This window comes from Colossoma macropomum, unplaced genomic scaffold (genome assembly GCF_904425465.1).
Source record: "Colossoma macropomum unplaced genomic scaffold, Colossoma_macropomum, whole genome shotgun sequence".
Classification (NCBI taxonomy): Eukaryota; Metazoa; Chordata; class Actinopteri; order Characiformes; family Serrasalmidae; genus Colossoma; species Colossoma macropomum.
The window spans coordinates 24,407,088-24,427,939 of record NW_023494785.1 but is presented as its reverse complement, the minus strand read 5'-3'; the positions used below and the strand labels follow the sequence as shown (position 1 = coordinate 24,427,939).

Here is a 20,852-nt window from a genome sequence, read left to right as displayed (position 1 = left end):
AAGCATTTGGTCCGGGATTGAATGGGCGGAGCTAAACTGCTGTGGGCTGAAAGGGTGGATATACGTCAGTGAGTTGGTTCTCTTGACATCACAGAAACAATTAATTTGAAACACACGCTGTTTTGTAGCTTACTTTCTATACATTGACTGTATGGACTCGGGAGTAAACAGTATGTTTTGAAACTTTACCAGTGTTTACCTACGTAATGCTTCGAACAGGCAGGGAAAATTGTTTTTCCATGATTTGGTTTTTCCTTTAAAAGTCTCTTTGTGTACCTAAAAAATTGATATTTTTTGTCTACAGCAAAAACCAGTAAAAGTGACATCAAATATTATATCTGATAGTTTCTGCATCAGTATTTGTAAGTGTGTGTGTATGTGTGTGTGTGTGAAAAGCAGAGAAAGAAGGCAGCAGAAAAAGTAGTTTTTATCTTAATTTTTTATTTGCTGCAATACTTTTTTCAATTTTCCAGCATCAGTGACACATTATGTTTCATAAAAAGGATGTCAGTCCACCCATCCTTATTTCCATTTTCACCTATACTGAGTCACCAACCTCTGGTCAAACTGCATGAAGCAATTTATAGTGAAAAAAACATCTGAGTAGTGGACTAATAATAGTTGTTTGAAATATGAGATAACCAAGCCTAGCTTATTTTTATTCTTGTGTAGTTCACATTTCATATTAGTCTGTACAAAAGTAACAGAGAGAAGGAACATACACAATGATGTGTTAAATACATGTGCATAATGTTTTAGGAAATGTTTATCTTAGATCAGGCAACAGAGCTCAGATGTGGAGAGAGTGAGAGGAGAGAGAGAACACAGGCTTAATGAAAAATTAAATACCTGAGCAGAAAATTTCACACAATATTGTCCTACTCTTTGTATTTCATTAGAGCAGGACTGACAACATCTTATTTAAGGGCTCCAAATCAAACCCAATCATGTTATTTTGTATGAAAGAATGGAAAGAAATGAATAATTCATCAATTCATTCATTTTAGTCAGGAAAAAAGTCTAAAGCAAACTTAATAAAACAATAATTTACAGAGATAAAGGGAGATAGAATCTTTATACTACTAAATAGGCTACATGTATAAATTAAATACATAAAATCAATACAAATAAGATGAAATATTAAAACATGGAAAAAGGCTTTAACAATGTTTTTGTAAAATATTTTTTCTGCTAATATCACAAGAGATTAATTTAAAATAAAAGCTACATTCTCATAAGGCTCTGTGTTGCTCAGGGCTGTGTTCCTCTGTTGCTTATAGTGCTTATGGCAAGAAACAGATCTGGTAGTACATAGATCAGTCCTGCAGCAGACGAGGCGAGGTGCAGGTTAACAAAGAGACCGGATGGACTTTCTAATCCCTCTCTGTTAGTGCAGATGGCAGGAGGCGTGAACTGTTTTTTCCCATCAGGGTAATCTCCATTCTCTGCTCTCTCACTGCAATCCCCCTTCCAGTCTATCCCTGCTCCTGTAGTGCACCTGCACATTTCAGTGTCTCCCTGCTCTAACTCATACAGGGCTCGGTAATGAGCTATGAGTTGGATTATGCTTTTTGTTAATCCAGGGTCAGGAAAACACTAAAACATGCAAAGACTCCAGGATCAGGATTGAGGAATGATAATAATTTGCAGGGATGGACAAATTGTCATACAAATATTTGAAATACAAAACATTACTTTAATTTGTAGATGTCATTCTAGTGTATTTTAGTGCAGGAGCTAACAATGTAGACCTGTTAACACTCTCTTTTGGGGAAAAATTTAGAGAGATAATTCTAGTTATTTGTCCTGGCATTTCAGCAAATAAAATTGAAAGTATGGTGGAAATTTAGTGATGGTTCACTCTTATTGAATATATTGACTATTGCATCCACTTTCTTTGTTGCCCATTTTATATGTAAAATCTGCTTCACCACCATTACTGAACAGATGACTGTGGTCGCTCGTTAGTGTTAGTGTTGTGGATCGTCAACTATTTTCCTTGTATAGTTGATGGATTATCAGAATTGGAGTCACATTTTCCTGGACCATCTTTTAGACGTGAATGGAAATGCCTTGCAACTTCAACAACGTAAAGAGAAATTCCATTGATTATTTAAATTGTACATATGTTTAAATCATCAGGGTGTAAACTAAGTTACAGAGTCAGAACTGTTCACATCAGTAGTGATAGCACCAGACGTCCAAAGCATTTAATGACTATATCAAGCAACATTACATAAAGTTATTACATGGTTATGAATACATTGTCTGAGACATTGTTTTACGCTGATTTTAAGATAAGATGTTGGCATAAAACATATTTACAAAAATCCAAAAAATATTTACTCTAATTTAACACTATGTTACGGGGCTCCTATAGTGACATGTTATTTTTATAATAAGATGTGTTCACAGATTAAAATATTGAGGCCACACAATACTACACTGAGGTTACAAATTACTATCCTGAGGCCATGAGTTATGAGAAACTTCACTCGTACCCTCAATATAGGCCTAGTAATTTGTGACCATGCCTTATTTAAAAATAATCACAATGTCACTTTAGGGGCTCCGTACTGTTTTACCATCAGCATTACATATAAAAACTATATATTACATATAAAAATAAGAACACACCTGTAAGTTCACTGGTCATTTTGCATAGCATGTAAACTATTTATTTACCACCACTGTAAACAAACCAGACTGTAAGTTTCTCTACAATGAACCATTTCACCTCAGAACACTTTGAATGGCTTTATGTACATCTTAATTTTTGAATTATGTAAAATTTTTGGGAAAAGCTAGATAAGCCGAGAGAGCGCCCGTGTCACCATGACAGTAACGGGCTCCGCAGAAGAGCTGAGAGCCGCACTGATGTAACGTTACTGAGAGAAAAAGAGAAATACAGCGAACGTCACTTCCGAGTCTGAGAGCTGCAGAAGGCAAGATGGAGCGGAGTGGTATCGAGGATTTGGACGCTCGGCTTCAAGCGCTGGAAAAGCGGGTTTGCGGTGAACATGGGAAAAATAACAGACCAGCAAAGGTAATGTTGGACGAGCACAGTGAAAGTGGAAATGTGTAATTGATAAATTGCTATTGTGTTAGCAACCGCTAGCTTGCCAGTGTTAGCTTGATGTAACTTAGCTGCCAATGACGTTAACCTGGCTACATTACATAGTCAGCCAGAAAGCTCAAGTCCGTAACAGAGCCATTGCAGTGGTCATTCAGTAAAGCTACACTGCAGTTATCTGCTTTCTACAGTGTAAGTAGTTCCCTTTCAGTCATTGGTGACGGTGGATTTAAATGTATTTAGCTTGCTAGCTAACGCCCTGATTCTGCTGCTGCTAGCCATCCAGTGCTAGGAACATAAAAGATTGGAGTTGTTATGGGTGTGGCATTTATTTCTGTAATCTAACCTGGAGAGAATAAGTTAGCTTACGCTAGGCAAGTACACAAATATGTTACTTATAGATCTAATAATTGATTTTAGGAACTGTGGGGTTAATGTCTTTAACCCGTTAGCCTCAAATCATTTGCAAGCTGCTTTTCAGCTGAACTGGACAGACTAGATCAGGGGTTCCCAATCCTGGTCTTGAACATCTACCACTATGGACAGCCCAGATCCAGCGCACTTGGCATTAATATTCAGAGGCCTCTGAAGGCCTTCATTACCTGGATCAGATGTGTTTGAATATAGTTGGAGCTAAACTGTGTAGGGTGGTAGATCTCCAGGACCAGGATTGGGCATCCCTGGACTAGAGGTATCGGTATGTGTTAGCCACATTAGTCCTTATTACAGATATATTTTGCCCTCTTTCAGTGTGCTGAGTCTCTGGTGAGAATAAACACTGCCCTCGCCAACACAGCAAACAAGAGGGAACGAGTCAAGATTCTTCACAAGAAAAGTGAGGATAAACAGTTGTTTTTGTAATATGTTGTCCTCTTAAACATCATCTGCATCATGATAATATCTGTCTGTATCCCTTTTTACCTCACTAGTTGAAGATTTGCTGAAGTATCTCGATCCACAGTTCACGGACTATATTGCTGTGCCCGACGCCATGAAACTTGAGTTTATATTAGCAGGTCAGTTACCTGTCTTTCACTTCTATAGAAGAATCTGATTGGAATCACAGAACAGGCACTAAACAGCTCACTAATCATTAATGATTTCTCCTAAATGTCTTGGTATTTTCTTTCTGCATTGGCTTACTGAATAGTGACACAGTGCCCAACAAGTCTGGTTCATGTTATAGTAAATGGCGTAAATGTTGTCTCTGTGTATACATGTACATTTTATCAGTTTATAATGATAATGGCCTTTTTTTTGTGAAAGCTGCATATTTTGGGGTTCATAGTTATGTTGTAAAACCAGATAGCTTAAAGCTAAAACTGTAGCTTAAAGCTCCATAGTGACACTTCCTTTTTTTTCCTTTTACAGAGGAGGACTTCCTGCGCTCCCAGGCTGCCTTGCTGGAGCAGGTGAATAACCTGCAGCCTCTGCTGGACAGTAATCACATTAAAGGTAAGATGAGCTTTACTAACTGTAGTGGCAGCGTACCTGCTGGTGTACACATCTGTTAACTGCTGATTAAACATACATTGTGACATGGTATAAACTTGGGTGATTATCAAAGAAGGGATAAAAATCATCTCAGATGAATTTGTTTGTTTGCTTTGCACGTATTAAGAGAATGAAGTACTATTTAGGGAGGTTTCTTTTTCCACAGAGAGGTGGTGTAATGCCAGTTTACCACAGGACGTCTGTAGTGTTTATGTCCAGAAATGTAAGGAGCTGTTTGATTTGCGCCCTGAATTTACTCCAGAAAAGAATAAAAAATCTGTCAAAACATATGTTAGCCATTATTCCATTTATCCTAACCATCCACCTTGTTGTCTTAAATGAATGCACTTATTGTCATTAGCATTGTCCTTAGCTTGGGAATTCACAGCCAATGGTCAACATCACTGCATACAACATTTTTCTGTAATCTTACTTGTTTTAATGTCCTGAATTGTGTACTTGAGGCAGGGCAGTGCATATCAGTGCAGACAATTTAAACCACAGAGGACAAATAAATGCTTCTTCAAATGCCTCCATACTTAAAAAACTCCTTTTATACAGGATATACTAGCATATTTACCAACATCCTGATTTGCACAGCATTGATGTAATGTGGGGTTGTTTCTACTGCTCGTTTTAAGGAAGATAAAAGTATGACTGAAAGATTAATTGTTTTTATATCGAATTTGCAGTTTAAAAGAGTGCTATTGTTTTAATTATATGCTTTGTTATTCACATTTGTGTTAAGTTTTAAGTGGAGAAATATAATAATGCAGAGCTTGTTAACTGCCGTTCTGGCACACTACATTGCGTTTAAGTCTTGAGTCTGAAAAAAATGGATGTGCTGCATTTCTTGGTGGAAAAAAAGCCTAGAGCTTAATTTATAGAAACTAATTGCGTTTAAATCGCAATATTGTTCAGAAAAATCGCAATTAGATCATTGACACAAATCTTGACGCAGGAATGCGCAGCCCATAAAAGTGACAGAGGTGGCACACGTAGTTAAAAATGACATTACCCCACCTCCTCAGAAAAGCTAAAGTCATCCAAACAATGTTTACGCCATGTATGTTTAAACATAAAAAAGATACAGTGCTGTGAAAAAGTATATGCCCCTACCCAATTTCTTCTGTTTTTACATGTTTGTCACACTTGAATGTTTCAAATCATCAAACTGCTTTTGACATAGGCAGAGATAACCCAAGTAAAGACAACATGCTGTTTTTAAATGATCATTTCATTTACTGAAGGAAAAATGCTGTTCAGCCCTACCTGGCCCTGTGTGGATGAGTAAATGTCACCTTAGCTACTAAATCAACCAGTCAACCAAATTCAATTAACTATTGGGTTCAATTTCAGTAGCCATATCCAGGTATGATTACTGCCAGACATGTTGAATCTAAACATCACTTAAATAGAACCTGTCTTGCAATGTGAAGCAGGCTAGAAGGTCTCAGAAAGCAGCACATGATGCCACATTCTAAAGAGATTCAAATACAGATGCGAAACAATGTCACTGAAATCTACCAGTCTGGAAAGGGATACAAAGCCATTACTAAGGCTCTGGAACTCTAGCAAATCATAGTGAGAGCCATTATTCACAAATGGAGAATACTTGGAACAGTGGTGAACCTTCCCAGGAGTGGCCAGCCTACCAAAATTTCACCAAGAGCGCCTTCGACGACTCATCCAGGAGGTCACAAAAGAACCCAGACGGATATCTAAAGAACTGTGGGACTCGCTTGCCTTCCACAAGAAAAAAGACACAGGGCAAAAATGGCATCCATGGGAGAGTTGCAAGGCGCAAACTACTGCTGACCAAAAAAGAACACAAAAACTCATCTTGCATTTACCTGAAAAAAACATCTAGATGACCCCCAAGAATTTTGGGATAATATTCTGTGAATTGAGGAGTCAAAGATGGAACTTTTTACAAGAATTGGGTCCTGTAACATCTGGCGTAAGCTAACACCACATTCCACCAGAAGAACATCGTTCCAGCAGTCAAACATGATGGTGGTCGTGTGATGGTCTAGGGCTGCTTTGCTTCTGCGGGACCTGGGCTGTTGGAACTGTTGGAACCATGAATTCTGCTCTTTGTCAGAAAATCCTGAAGAAAAATGTCTGTCCATCAGTTCGTGACCTAAAGTTTAAGCAGTTGGGTTATGCAACAGGAAAATGATCCGAAGCAGACAAGCAAGTCCACCTCTGAGTGGATCAAAAGAAACAAAATTAAGGTTTTAGAGTTAATGAGTCAAAATCCTGATTTGAATTCTATTGAGATGCTGTGGCAGTTCATGAATCTCCAGTGTAACCAGATTAAACAATTCTGCAAAGAAGAGTGGGCCAAAATTCCTCCACAGTGATGTAAAAGACTCATGACAAGTTATTACAAATGTTTGATTGCAGTTGTTACTGCCAAGTAGGGCTGGGCGATAAAACGATAACGATAATTATCACGATATAACTTTTGCTCGATAGAGCGATACGACATGTTCGATAAATGTTCGATATAATGCACCCCCCTTACACTTCCACGTTCTAGCAAAAGCCTTGGTGATGTTTTCTACTGCAAGGAAAGCGACACTAGTCTGCTGTCGCCAGGAGAGGGCGCACTTCCGAGTTTTTCTACATGATTAGAGAGGGAGGGGGCCACGAGTAAGATGAGTCTTTAGCAACAGCTGAAATGCGGAGTTATACATTCCCCGTTTGAGTGGAGCGACCGGCGATCTGTTCTCCTGTGACCGAGTGTGGGTGACGAGGTCAGTGGTGTAACTATACTGTCCTACAGCGAACTCACCTCTTTCCTAACATCCTAACCAGCTTTAGCAGCGTTAAATCACACTCACAGTCCTCGCAACTACAGCGCTGTTACAGCACTCAGTCATATTTAAGTAGTAGTGCATTCCCAAGCAACGAAAGTGAAAGAAAGAAGTGGGTTCATGTAAATTACAGCCCTGATTTAAACGAAAGTAAACTGAGGAAGCTGTGAGGCATTGGAGAGCGGGAGAGCGCTAGCTTTCCAGGCTAGCTGTTTTTAGCAGCTGGCTAACTTGAAGCAGCGCTCCATCACTCACACAGCATGGCAAAATGATGATACTATAGATCAAACAAGGCACAAAAGCACCGCTTTCAGTTTAAACGTACCTAAAAGGAGGACTCTGTTTGTCTGGTGTTGATATTTTGCGGTTCACCCCTTAAATCACTACGATAGTATAGAGAAATCCAGTTGTCGCTAGCTGGTGTCTGAATACTGTGATGTCATTTGTAGCGGGGTAGCCGAGCGCTCGTCATCAGCTAAAAATAATGTTTCCTTTCTTAAATTATGACTATTACAAAATAGCCATGCTTTTCCAGCTGGTAAAAACAGCTCAGCAGACACTTTCTCCCACTCTCCCATGACAGATTTGTGAAATGTTCCACTGTTTGAGTGTTTGTTGTGTTCCGACCATAAAGGATAGTTTAAAACAGCAGTTAACCACCCAGGAGCAAAAATCAGCCTTCAAACTTGAAAGAAATAATGATTTGACATTTATCGCTGTATGTATCGATATCGAACAATATGAATTTTGTTTATCGTGATAACATTTTTGGCCATATCGCCCAGCTAGGTTTTGAATACGTCTTTGTCTTCAATAAATGGAATTATCATTTTAAAGCTGCATTTTGTGTTTGTGTTGTCTTTATCCTATGATAAAATTAGCTGGACAATCTTGTGACAAATTAGCAAAAATAAAAGAAATCGGGTAAGAGGCAAATACTTTTTCACAGCACTGTAATAAAATTAGATTTTCAATAACAAATATTCCAGTGTGCTTACTGTGGCAGTTTAAATGTGCTTTATGTTGTCCAGGAGCCTACAACTGTTTGGTTTGTACTTTGCATGTTTTCGTTGTTCATCATTAGAATTCTAGCAACCGTATTTGCATAGAAACATTAGGAACAAGTATGTAGCTACATAAATATACACAATGTCCAGTGGTTTCTGTTTGAAGTTCAAATTTTTTCCTCTACTTGACTAACACAGCTGTTCCAGAACTCACTACCAAAGTGCAACGACTGTCTCAGATTCACATCGAGCAGCAGGTAAGACATAAGTTTGTTTGCATTCTTGACATGTAATATCTGACCACAATACATTTTTATGGCTATGCTGAATAGTCACCGTGAGCTCTACGCACATTTTAAATGTACAGAGACTTGTATAGCCTGACATATCACATGAGATCTGATATTTTTGCAAATGTGGTAGAAAGTGTTTCTTAATCCTGGTTATACTTCACAGGACCAAAATGAGGAGTTATCTGCAGAAGTGAGAAGGCTGTTTGAAGAATACAACAAAATGGTATCCTTGTTTGCACAAAGGTCTCTCTGTTAATGTTAAGATTGTTAACAGTAAGTGTTACAGATTTGAAAAAGAGCTTTATTCTTTATCCTCCCTTCTAACAGTGCTCACATGTTACTCCTGTGATCACAGCCATTTGTAACTGTGGCACTAAATAACTGACAATATAAAGACAGACATCATTCCTTAACGCTTGCCCAGATGTTTCTTTTATCAAAACAGTTTACCCAGTGGGATGAAACCCTACGGAAACTGGAAGCACCCAAACAAGACCAGCCCATTGAATAACAGAACAGTGCTTAATATTTCACATTTCACAGTTCATACTGTCTTTTCTCCTGTACATTTGCTCCTTTTTTGCTTACTGATGACTTGCAACTCTTTATAGTTTTCAAAGCTGAATAACAGTCTAAGCTTTAGTCGTGTCTATGATGTACTCAAGCTCATTATACTGAGTAATAAACCAGAAATGTTATTATACTGTTCTGCGTCCTGTATTTACATATGGTATATTACAAAACACTAGCAATTGTGCACATAATAAGAACCGCTCCTCAGATGTAGATGTGAATCAGAAGTTCTAAAGTGTCTTGCTCAGCCGTTCTTAAATGTCTTATTTTTGATTGATTGACTCTGTTTTTGCTTGTTTCTGTTCATATACATTCTTAAGGACCACGTACCCTTGCATCTTTGTTACGTTATTTATTATGTAATTATGCTGCAGTCAGAAAGGTTATTGTTTAGAAATGTTAAGATGTTATTTTAGGAAGATTGATCTGGTTGCCATAAAACCTACACTGTACCTACATTGTAGTTACTGTTTTTTTTTGGTTCTGCATGTTGTTTAAAGTCTTCTCACAGTGGAGATTTCTCTGCTAGGATTACTAGACCACTGTATGCCAATCATGAATTTAAATTCTATACTTTTGTATTAGTACTGAGTACTAATTAACAAGACTTTAGAAGTATTTTTAAGAGTGACTGTGGTTGTTTATCTAACCAGTCACATCATATTCCATACTCTTAAATATGGTTCTTCTGGGGTTCTTTAGTAAAGACAGTGGTCATTAATAGAACCATGAGCACTCAAAGAACCATTTACATGCTTAAAGGGTTCTTTGCATCATGAAATGGTTCTTCAGATTGAGGGAGAATGTGCTGTACGTGGTTCTATATAGAACCTTTCTGAAACAGGTTCTATATAGCACCAACAAGGGTCCTTGTATTGTTACAATGTCAAGCTTGTAACAATAGAAGAACCCTTTTCTAAAGATTCTATATAGAACCATATACAATACATTCCCCTTCAATCAGAAGAAAACTTTCATGATGTAAAGAACCCTTGAAGCATGCAAATAGTCAATTGGGAAAAGCTGCTTGAAAAGGTTGGAAGACATTTAAAGTGTTAGAAGAAGCATAGTAATATGCACTGTCTGAAACTAAGCCCAAAAAAGAAATGTGGTAACATCTATTATCATTAGAATTATAAGATAAGCAACAGAATCATAAAGTTTGAGTCTTTTGTTTACATTTGAGGGACAAATGAACTCAGCATTCATTGAAATGTGGTGTTAATTAAATTATTATACTTCACATTGTAAAGTAAAATAGTGAGATTTGCCCAAGTGCGTTTGAAGTTTAGCATATTTCTACAGTAATCCCACTAACATCACTATTTTCCTCATATAAACACTATAAAAAAATCATATGCTGTTATTCTACTTTGTCTATACCAAGTGACTTAACACCACATCCACATCTTTAAAGTGAGTCTGTTAATAGATGCCATACTTCAAGCTGTTTTGTAAACAGGGTGATTTTTTATGGAAAAACAATTTAAATACAAACTCACATTGAAATTTCCATACCTGCAAAATCAAAGTCAGCTCCTCCCATTTTCTCACTTATAATTAGCGTTGGGATGTAATGGATCACAATTATTGGGAACACATTTACAGAATACAGAAATTAAGTAACTGTATCCAGTCTAAGTTACATTTTGTTAAAACAGCATTTAGAATACAGTTGTTTTTACATTTTAGGAGAATAAACCTTCAAAAGAAACACCATCAATGCTTGTTTATTAACAATTTTAAAATCAGCACAACATACAGCAAATATGCTCATTAGATGAACTCTAACTCAATTAATGGCTTCTTTGCAAACATCTACTACTAAAGTTCCTACCAAAGCCTGAGTAGACTGATAAATAAATGTGATGAGCCATTTATCAATCTCAGTGTTAATAAACTTCTTTGAGGAATGATCAAACTACTAGTGTCCTCAGTAGTGGACATGTAACATTCAACCATCACCACTTTTTCAAAGTATTTGATCTATGCCTGCTTATAATAAAGATAAGATTATTATTATAAGCACATATTAAACAGAAACATATTGCACGGAGCGGTGTTCATCCATAAACACGGACTGTGGTCACATGTAGCCCGTCCTTCCCATAAAGCAGAAGTACACAAACGGCAGTAAAAACATCAGGGCGCGGCTCTGCGCTATATCCATAACTGCTCTTATAATGAAGGCCTAAGAGGAGAACTACGCCATCAACGTCTGGGATTAAAATGTTATTTTAATAGAATAGTGTCACTATCAACATATGCATGTTGTGGGTTTTACCGAGACATGTTCACACGGTTTCTGAGCTCTCACTGTGGGTTATTAACACATTTTCTAATGAGGCCACTAGAGGTCGTCTGTTCAGATAAGAGCGAAACGGGGCGGAGCTCCAAACTGACCAATGGCATCGCGACGTTTGTGTTCGGTGGAAATTTTGAAAGTTCCGTTGGACACAACAGAGTTCAGTCCGGTTACATCCGTCACGGATTATAACATAATACTAACTATTAAATATACAAACTACATTCATTTTAGGTAAATATTCTGGTTCTGGCTGCGGTAAGTTATGTCTGGCGTCTTGGAGAAATCACAATACTTTAAATTCAAGCGTTTGTTGTTGTTGTTGCTGCTATGCTAACGCTAACGCTAGCTCGGTGTTTGAGATTTGCGTTTCGACTGCAGCCCTACTCAGAGTTTCTGGCTCTGTTCAGATGTTTGTATACAGAACTTAAGGCAGCTACATAATGTGTTAGGTCTGTCAAAAGTGAATGACATTAGTAATTTGTGTAGTAGCTCTATGTTTAATGTTTCCAGGAAAGATTGGCTAGCTTGCTAGCTCCGCAGCAATGGTAGCCTTAGCACATAGGCTCCTTGCCTGCGATCGGAGCAAACATAGCAAATCCGTCCTCTTTCTGTTCATCGACCCGCATCTAACAATATCTCAGCCTAACGTCAAGAAGTAGCATAGCAACTGCATTGATATGGCACGATTGCATGTTTCTGTGGAGTGACTGTCAGTGTTTTTAGGTATGGATGAGGAGGAGAGCACTGACCGGCAGCTGCAGATTGCCATGCTGTGTCAGAAGCTGGAGAAGATCAAGAGATACTACAACGATGGTGATTATTAGCTACGAAGGTTTAACGTTACATGTCCAGAATTTTTAAGCACATATTCACGTTGATTACTTTTCAACGCAAGTTTAAGGAAAAAAATCTGGTTCTATAATGATTTAATTTTTTTCTTGTAGATGACACAGACAATATTAACCAGATCATCAGTTCAAATTCACCAGACACATGCCATACGTTTTTGAGTAACCTGGAGAAGAAAGGCAATCCTCAGACAGATCCCAGTCTTCTTTCTAAACTAATTGATTTCTACACCCGAGTTTTTTCAAGCATGCCACTAGGAAGATACAGTCAGAATGTAAGCTATGCAAAGATGCTGGTCAGATTTGCAGAGCTGAAAGCGTAAGTCCCCGTTTGTCATTCTTCATTCAGAATTCAGTAATTTCACAGCCATATGTTACAAAAAAATAGGAATCTAAATTAATTGAGAATTACCTGAAGTGACAGTCTTCCCCTCTCAACAGTATCCAAGATGTCGGTGATGCGCAGGATAGTTTTGACATAGCAAGATCCCACTGCAAGGATTTTGCCTTTGTCCACATTGCTTACGCTCAGTTTGAGCTTTTGCAAGGTAAGAAGACAAAGAATGTTGGTATGAGGCTCACGCAGTTACACTACAACCCTTATACTTGATAAATATTAGAGTTTGGAATTTTATTATGAAATTCCAAGTTCAGGAAAAATTATTAATTTTGATTATTAAAAGTTAATTTATATGGGGATTTATTGAACCGTAAAAACAAGGTTTATCAGTAACGTTTAGTTTTTTTGTGAGAATAATAACAGCAAAACGCTTACTTGCAGAACATATTTTTAGGGCAAGGAGAATTTCAAAAGCATAGCAGAAAATTGATAAAATAAAACAGCCTTTGTCGAAGGATGTTTTAATATCTGAAACATATTTTATTGGTGTAATGTATTAGCGTCAAGTGTTGTTTATTTGTAGAAAATCTCTGTTTCTCATGTCTATTCTCTGAACAGGCAATGAGAAGAAAAGCGCTTTGATTCTTCAGAAGGCTTTTGAAATGGGTGCTAAACCATTAGAAAGCCTGGAAACTGCAATGCAGAATCTTAAATTGGGAAGACATCGGCTCCTTTCCCAAGAGGATAAAGAGAACATAGCAGGTTGTTTTCTAGAATATTTCATGTGTAGTAATCTGTGTTGTTGTTGTTTTCTCATACATTTGGTATTATATTTGGATTGCAGTGTAAATCTGCACATTTATTTAATTTTTTTTTGTAATTATTGACATGGTGTTTTTGATTTTATTAATAGTGCCGGCTCTTGAAAATACACACGAACCTGTAAAAAGCGGTTCAGGGTCTAAAAGTGGCTTTGGAAAGTCAGATACATCGGGCGATTTTCATCTTTCCAGTAATTTCTCTCTAGGGTAAGAAGAAAATGTTTATTTATTTATTGCTCATATCATGTCACGTTGCTGTAATAAATAAATATTTAAGTTTAGCTTAAATGATACTTATCTGGAACCACAGAGCTGATCAGAAGAACAGTCCACAGGATGACCATCTGCCTGTCTGGAGGTCTGGCGTACAACACAAAAGAACAATTGCCATGGTAAGGTTGAAAATTAAGTTTATTCTTATTTAGAAAAATAGAACTTGAAACACAGCATTCTTATTTTGGTACTGTTAGAATTTCTTTACACTAACTGCTTTGCTTTTCCCCTGTAGCCTGGAAGGATTCCCATGATCCCCCTGTCTATTCCTGAAAATGAGAATGCTGTTTACAAACAGGAGCCTCCCAGCCATGGCAGTAGTTTGTCTAGGTGAGAGTATTTTATGTCTGTGTAATACTGTTTCTGTCTCATGATCAGATTTTATCCTTCCAAAGCCTGACTAATGTTTTATTCGTAGGCCGACATATCGCTCAAGTGCCTGCTCAGTGTTCTCGCTCTCCTCTTCAAAGAAGAGTTCTGGAGATGGAGACTCTTACAACTTGCTAAATCTGAAGGTATGAGAACTAAGCATTTTCTGTTAATTGTTTGAATGACTACAGCTGAAAGTAATTGTAATTAATAAAAAAGTGATGAATGTAAATATTATTTATTTTGTATAGTCACACTATATACCTGCTGAAAACGTTTGTATTTATATAATAGTGGATATTTTGTGTAGCCACCTGTTGTGAGTCCAGAGCCACGTCCTTGGGAGGACATTGCTGAAGTGGACTCCACCACTACACTCCTGCACAGACCAGAGAGAAAGGATGCCACTAGAATGGATGGTACCACAATGCTAATATTATTTTATTGTTAAACATCTGTATTTGCCATTTTTAAACAATTGTTTCTCACTGCATTCTTACTGTGGTACTGATAGTATTTCTTCTTTTTTTTTCCCCAGACACCACTGGCAATATCAACCAGATAATTAGTTCGAACTCTCCTGAGGCTTGCTACACATATCTCACAAATCTGGAGAAGACCGGTGACCCTCACACAGATGCCACTTTTCTCTGCAGGCTGCTGGATTGCTATTCTAAAGTCTTCTCCAAACTTCCCTTGGCACGGCATAGCAAAACTGAAAGCTATGCTCGAATGATGATCAGATATGCTGAGTTGAAAGGGTAAATAAGTAGAGTCTGACAAATTTGCTTGTGTCTTGCCGTTTTGGTACAACACAGATTTTTAAAAATATATTATTGTTTGTAGAATTGAAGATCCGGATGACGCTGAGGATAATTTCATCATTGCCAGAACCAATAGCAAAGCTTTTGCCTTTGTGCATATCGCCCATGCTCAGTTTGAGCACTCACGAGGTTGGTGTATACTAGACAACGATTTCCTTACTGATGTAGTGTGTCCTCGTACACATACAATATCATATACACTGTACGTTCAAAAGTTTAGATACCTTAACATTTCATGAGGTCAGGTACTGATGTTGGATATTTAGTTCTGGATCACAAATGCCACTGCAAGTCATCCCAGACTTATCGGATGGAGCTCCATCACTGTAGAGAACACAGTTCTGCTGCTTCACAGCCCAGTGGTGGGGGCATTTATACCCTTCTAGCCAATGTTCAGCATTGAGCATAGTGACCTTTATATTCTCATTCTATTGACAGTGTTTTTCTGTGGAGATTAAACAAGCTGTGTGTGTGCAAATGAATGCCTGAGTTTAATTCACTAATTAGAAGGGGTGGCTGGATACTTTTGGACATGTTTGTGTTCTCGTGCAACTGTTGTGCACATCCATAAATACATTTTACAATGGTAAAGCTGTCCTTTGCTTTCTTTTTCGTTTATGCAGGTAACATTAAGAAAAGCACTTACATCCTGCAGAAGGCCTTGGCATCAAATGCCAAACCTGTAGAACATCTCCAGACGGCAATGAAGAATTTGAAGTCTGGAAAAGCTCAGCTGCTCCCAACTGAAGATAAAGAAGATATTGCAGGTTAGTCACTTCACTTATTCAACGTAGAGTGATCCCAAAATATCAACAGGAAGAGGCCTCATCTCAGTTGGTGGTTCTTGTTCAACAGACACAGCAGGCACTCACAGTGATGCAGGAAGAAAGGAAGAAGAGAATCCACTAAGGGTTTCCACAAATAATGTTCAACCCAAACCTAATTTTATGGAGAGTTCATCAGACTGGAAGATTCCTGCTCGTATCAACAGATATGCATCTCCAGAGGTGTGAATTTGGAACAGGGGCTGTATTTTACTTCTGCTTTTTTATATTTGTTGTTCAACTTGAATCACCATCTTCAGGCTGATCAGTCACAATGTAGTGATGCAATTAAAAACACCCCTAGTCTCTACAGTATGAGCTGTGTGACTCTTTTAAAGTGACTCCTCAGTTATACTTAAGGAAAATTGTACAATGTTATGTTTGTGTTCTAATTAATCATACTTAGTTTCCTAAAATCTGCTAGTTGTATAAAATTACTTAAATTATATTAAATGTCAAAGACTTTAAAAAGTTTGTATAATTTGTCAAGTTAAATGTTTATGATGTACTTCCTTAGGAACAAAAGCCTGCTGTAGGTCACATTCCCACTCCAGGGCCTCTTCACTCACTGAGAACTCCCTCTTCAGCAGTACCACCGAGGTTAAATCCAGCCATTAGCATTCAGACACCCAACTACAAAGACACAAGACCAAACAGGTGATGACAAGGCAGAGCCTTACAGATATCTAAACTAGAATTTTGTCTAAGTGGATGTTTAGTTTGACAGCTCTTATTCTTTATCCCTAGTTTCGTTACACCTGTGGTGAAGCAGATACCACCTGTTGTGTCCGTTCCCTCTACGGCTCAGAGAATCAGCCATTCTCAGTTACCCTGCACTCCACAGGCTCAGATCTCCTGCGTGCAGCAGACATCACAGGTAAAGAACTGGCTGTCAAATACGGCTAAATTGTTATTTTTCATTAAATATATTTAAATAAAATCCAGTGCTCCAGAGGCTGTACACGCAATTCATAGATTGAGTTCATTTCAGGTCAGTTCTGTTTTCTCACTGATCTCTTTGGTGTAACATGCATTGTAGGCACAACAGTATAAAGACTGTACAAAGACAGATATTATACTAGAGAGGAAAAAAGTGTGATAAAAATCTTGTTCTGTCGGGACTAAGTGCGAATTCCTGATCGCTCAAAGCCCCAACATATGGATGATTAAACACTAACTTGTTCTATAATTATGTTTCAGTTCTTCAATAAATCTAATCACTTGTTCTCGTCATAAATGCAAAATGAAATAAAGTTCAGTCAAAAATAAAAGAAAGTTGAATAAATGACTTCAGCTGCTGAGTTCTTTTGGAAGGAAGGAAAAGGCCCTCTTTATTGAGCTTCAGGTGGCAAGATGGCTTCCAGACAACCAAATGCAATGAACATCACAAAACATCCATTTTTATATCCTGTTTGGGGGTGATGAAGTAAGTGCCTAAAAAAAAACCCCTAATTTACACATAGCAAGGCCTATCCTTAGTGAGAGGATTAATACACTTTGTTAATCAATCTTTTAGGTGCATGATTAAAATTTGCTTAGTGATTTAAAATAATAATTCAAGGTAACATTTTATTATTAAAATCCCACAGTGCCAAACTGTATGATGGAGTTTTATGCTAGTGACTGAAGTCAATGCATTATTACAAACCCAATTCCAAAAAGTTTTGACAGTAGGTAAAATGCTAATACAAACAGAAAGCAGTGATTTATAGCTTTTCCCTGCATTTGAACGAAAACAGTTCAAAGACAAGTTATGTAATATTTTGTTTCATCAGCTACATTAATTTGTGTAAATATACCTTGCTGCATCCACAAATGCAAATTCACTGTTCTATGCACAGTAGAAGTCATATGTCAGTAGCGTCTAGAAACGCTGCTTTCTTTTTATTTGCATGATGTGTTCTCTGGGCTTAAGCTCATCTGAAATTGACTGATTTAGTACTGTTGTCTGACGGGTCAGCTTCAGCATGTTTATGGAAATAATGGACGCTGGTCTGTCATGGTGTGGGAGGGTATTAGTGGGTAGCTTGCACATCTGTGAAGGCAGCATTAATGAATAACTTCTGGAGCAACTTGCTGCCTTTAAGACGCCATCTTTTTCGTGGACATCCATGCTTATTTCAACATGACAACAAGTAGAAGACTTGTAGCACTGAACAATGGCAAAAAGATTTCCTTTTCCAAACTGGATCAGTTTGTGTTTTCAGTCCCCAGATAATTACTGAGTGGTGTTGAAAGGAAAGATAAACCTGTTAAAACACACTGGTAAACATGTTCTTGTCCCAGCTTGTTTCCCCCCGCAAAGTGTTGCAGGCATCATATTTGGATTGGTGTATATTTACAAAAAAACAATGATGTTTCTAAGGTAACACAATATTTGTGTTTTTACCGTTTTCAATTGAACACAGGTCAAACAGAATTTACTAATCACTGCTTTCTGTTTTTATGAGCATTTCACATACTGAACAAGAAAACAAATTCTTGTTTTTCCTATTGTGAATGTTCTGCACTCAGGTTGGCAGACATGGTGTCCAACTGTAATGTCTCTTGTTTGCCACCAAGACATTATAGAATAAAATGATTTTAGGTTCAAAATATTTAATTTTGTTCCCTAAGATGGTGTATTGAGAGGAAGTGGGAGTTCAGGTGAATTTGGACTGTGTTTGTTGACAGTTTGACATTTTGACATGACATTTTGTGCTCCCAGGGGTCTGTCGGTGCCTTCACCAATGAGTCCATCATAATCAAAGGCAGACAGTTCTTTATTTTGAAGATGATTGGCAGGGGTGGTTCCAGTAAGGTAATGTGCCATTTTACAGTTGTTTGATAACACTGTGGTATTTATGCATGCTTGTCACATTTTATTTGGCTTAATAATTTGATGATGAAAAATGTACTGCCATTGCAGGTGTATCAGGTGCTGGACCAGAAGAAACAGCTGTATGCGGTGAAATATGTAAACCTGGAGGAGGCGGATGCCCAAACAATTGAAAGCTACAAGAATGAGATTGAGCACTTGAACCATCTCCAGCAGTACAGTGACCAAATCATCAAACTTTATGACTAGTGAGTGTGTCCACTGCTTGCAGTGCTGCTGGTGCCATCTGTATGGCCAATGAAAGTGGGAGATGATTTTATCAAAACATTTAATATTATTCTCCAGCTAAGTGTCATGTAGAACACAAGCATGTGCTTCATCCCCTGTTGTTTCCTACCTGTTTGCAGTGAGATCACTGACAGCTATATCTACATGTTGATGGAGTGTGGCAGCCTGGACCTCAACACCTGGCTACGCAGCCGCAAGACTGTCAACTCACTGGACAGGAAGTTCTACTGGAGGAATATGTTGGAGGCAGTGCAGACCATCCACAAACATGGTGATTATAGATGGCCAGCTCTACAATATTAGGAGAAAAAGATTGCGAACTTGTGTTGATGTATTTGTTCAACTAACAGTTTCTTTTTCATTTGTTTTCAGGTATAGTCCACAGTGACTTGAAGCCAGCTAATTTTGTGATTGTGAATGCCTCGCTGAAGCTAATTGACTTTGGCATAGCCAACCACATTCAACCAGATATGACAAGTGTCGTTAAAGACTCACAGGTTAGTCAAAAATGTTTGATTAGTACAGTGATTTTCTTTCTCACAATTTATGCAGTGATTATTTCTTGCAGTGCATGCAGTCATAATTCTAATGCTGTGCTTCAGGTGGGAACTCTAAACTACATGCCCCCAGAAGCCATAAAAGACACTTCTTCTAAAAGTGGAAAGCCAAAGTCAAAGGTAAGATTCAATTATATTTCCAAACTGTGTATTGGCGTACCCATTGGTCTAATACAATCAATCTAACGTTAGGCATCTTACCGATATTTGGGTGGTTCTTAACTTTTGACTCATGTAGTAGAAAATGCCATTTTAGATAATAATGATAATTCTATAGGCTGTAATGCCTTTCTCAAACTCATTTATTGTTGTCGTCCACAGATCAGTCCAAAGGGTGATGTATGGTCACTTGGTTGTATCCTGTATTGCATGACCTATGGAAAAACACCTTTTCAACACATCACCAACCAGATCACAAAACTACATGCCATTATCGATCCGTCCCATGAGATTGACTTTCCTGACATTCCTGAAAAGGATCTTCTAGATGTCCTTAAGGTCTGTATTGTGTTGAATTATATTTTTATGTGACTTGTAAAGTCATAGTTTCTTAACATTAAGCACAACACAGTTTCATATAAAAACAAATCTCTTCCTCTTACTTAGCGTTGTCTGATCCGGAATCCAAAGGAAAGGATCTCCATTGCAGAACTCCTTGACCATCCATACTTACGGCTGCAGCCTCAGAAACCTCCTGAGCAAGGTGACTGCTGTGTTTTTTTTTAGACTAGTCTTAAGCAGATACATGTGAAAACCTGCCAGATGTAGAAAGAACTGATAAGGATATAACATACTATGCTAAATGTATTAACACTAATGCTTTTCTCTTTCTTCAACAGAAACATGCAACAGTGACCTAAAGAGAATTCTAAATGAGTTGGCTGCTTTAGAGTCTCCTAACAGTATTGCAAGAGCTGCTAGTGTGAGTATTCTTTTCACTTGAAGTCACTTCTTGTTCCCTGTGATCACTTTCAAATATTCAGTTGTATTTTCTTAGTCTAAAATTGCTTTTGAAATTTATCGACTTTATCAAAAGTTCAACCTCTACACTTACTGTAACCCTGTGTTCCTGTCCTGTTTTTTTACAGAACCTGGCAAAAATGTGTAATAGCGGAAAGAAACTGGACGTTTCTGAGTGTGTCAAGAGTTCAAGTCAGTCCACATGGAAGTGAAGAGATCATCTTAAATATGAACAGTTCATCATGGTAGTTTGAAAACACATGCCAGCCACTGCCTTGAATGTCTTTAAAGTCTTGAGAAAAGACATTATTTTGATACTGGACTTGGCTAAGTAATTTTTGAGGCAAGACGATTGTTGGC

The 20,852-nt window shown here is 37.8% G+C and overlaps 2 protein-coding genes across 3 annotated transcripts; both read left to right on the top strand.

The window, feature by feature from the left end:
• The first annotated feature begins 2,915 nt into the window (after positions 1-2,915).
• dctn3 (dynactin 3 (p22)) lies at positions 2,916-9,392 on the top strand. The gene is made up of 7 exons (XM_036588180.1): positions 2,916-3,046; positions 3,824-3,908; positions 4,003-4,089; positions 4,445-4,528; positions 8,595-8,653; positions 8,853-8,912; positions 9,114-9,392. Exons 1-7 carry the CDS (start codon positions 2,951-2,953, stop codon positions 9,198-9,200), a joined length of 558 nt encoding a protein of 185 aa, XP_036444073.1. The 5' UTR covers positions 2,916-2,950; the 3' UTR covers positions 9,201-9,392.
• A 2,298-nt stretch (positions 9,393-11,690) lies between these two features.
• ttk (ttk protein kinase) lies at positions 11,691-20,852 on the top strand. 2 transcript variants are annotated; one of them, XM_036579388.1, is made up of 25 exons: positions 11,691-11,801; positions 12,294-12,383; positions 12,515-12,737; positions 12,860-12,966; positions 13,377-13,520; positions 13,672-13,786; positions 13,890-13,971; positions 14,088-14,182; positions 14,271-14,367; positions 14,532-14,640; positions 14,760-14,982; positions 15,068-15,174; positions 15,669-15,812; positions 15,901-16,052; positions 16,387-16,526; positions 16,617-16,746; positions 18,577-18,669; positions 18,778-18,935; positions 19,095-19,246; positions 19,348-19,472; positions 19,578-19,652; positions 19,854-20,030; positions 20,139-20,235; positions 20,372-20,454; positions 20,621-20,852. In XM_036579388.1, the coding sequence occupies exons 2-25, from the start codon at positions 12,296-12,298 to the stop codon at positions 20,702-20,704; spliced, it is 3,000 nt and encodes a 999-aa protein (XP_036435281.1). In that variant the 5' UTR covers positions 11,691-11,801; positions 12,294-12,295; the 3' UTR covers positions 20,705-20,852. The 2 variants fall into 2 exon arrangements, with proteins under 2 accessions (XP_036435281.1, XP_036435272.1); XM_036579379.1 differs by having other exon boundaries at positions 11,697-11,825.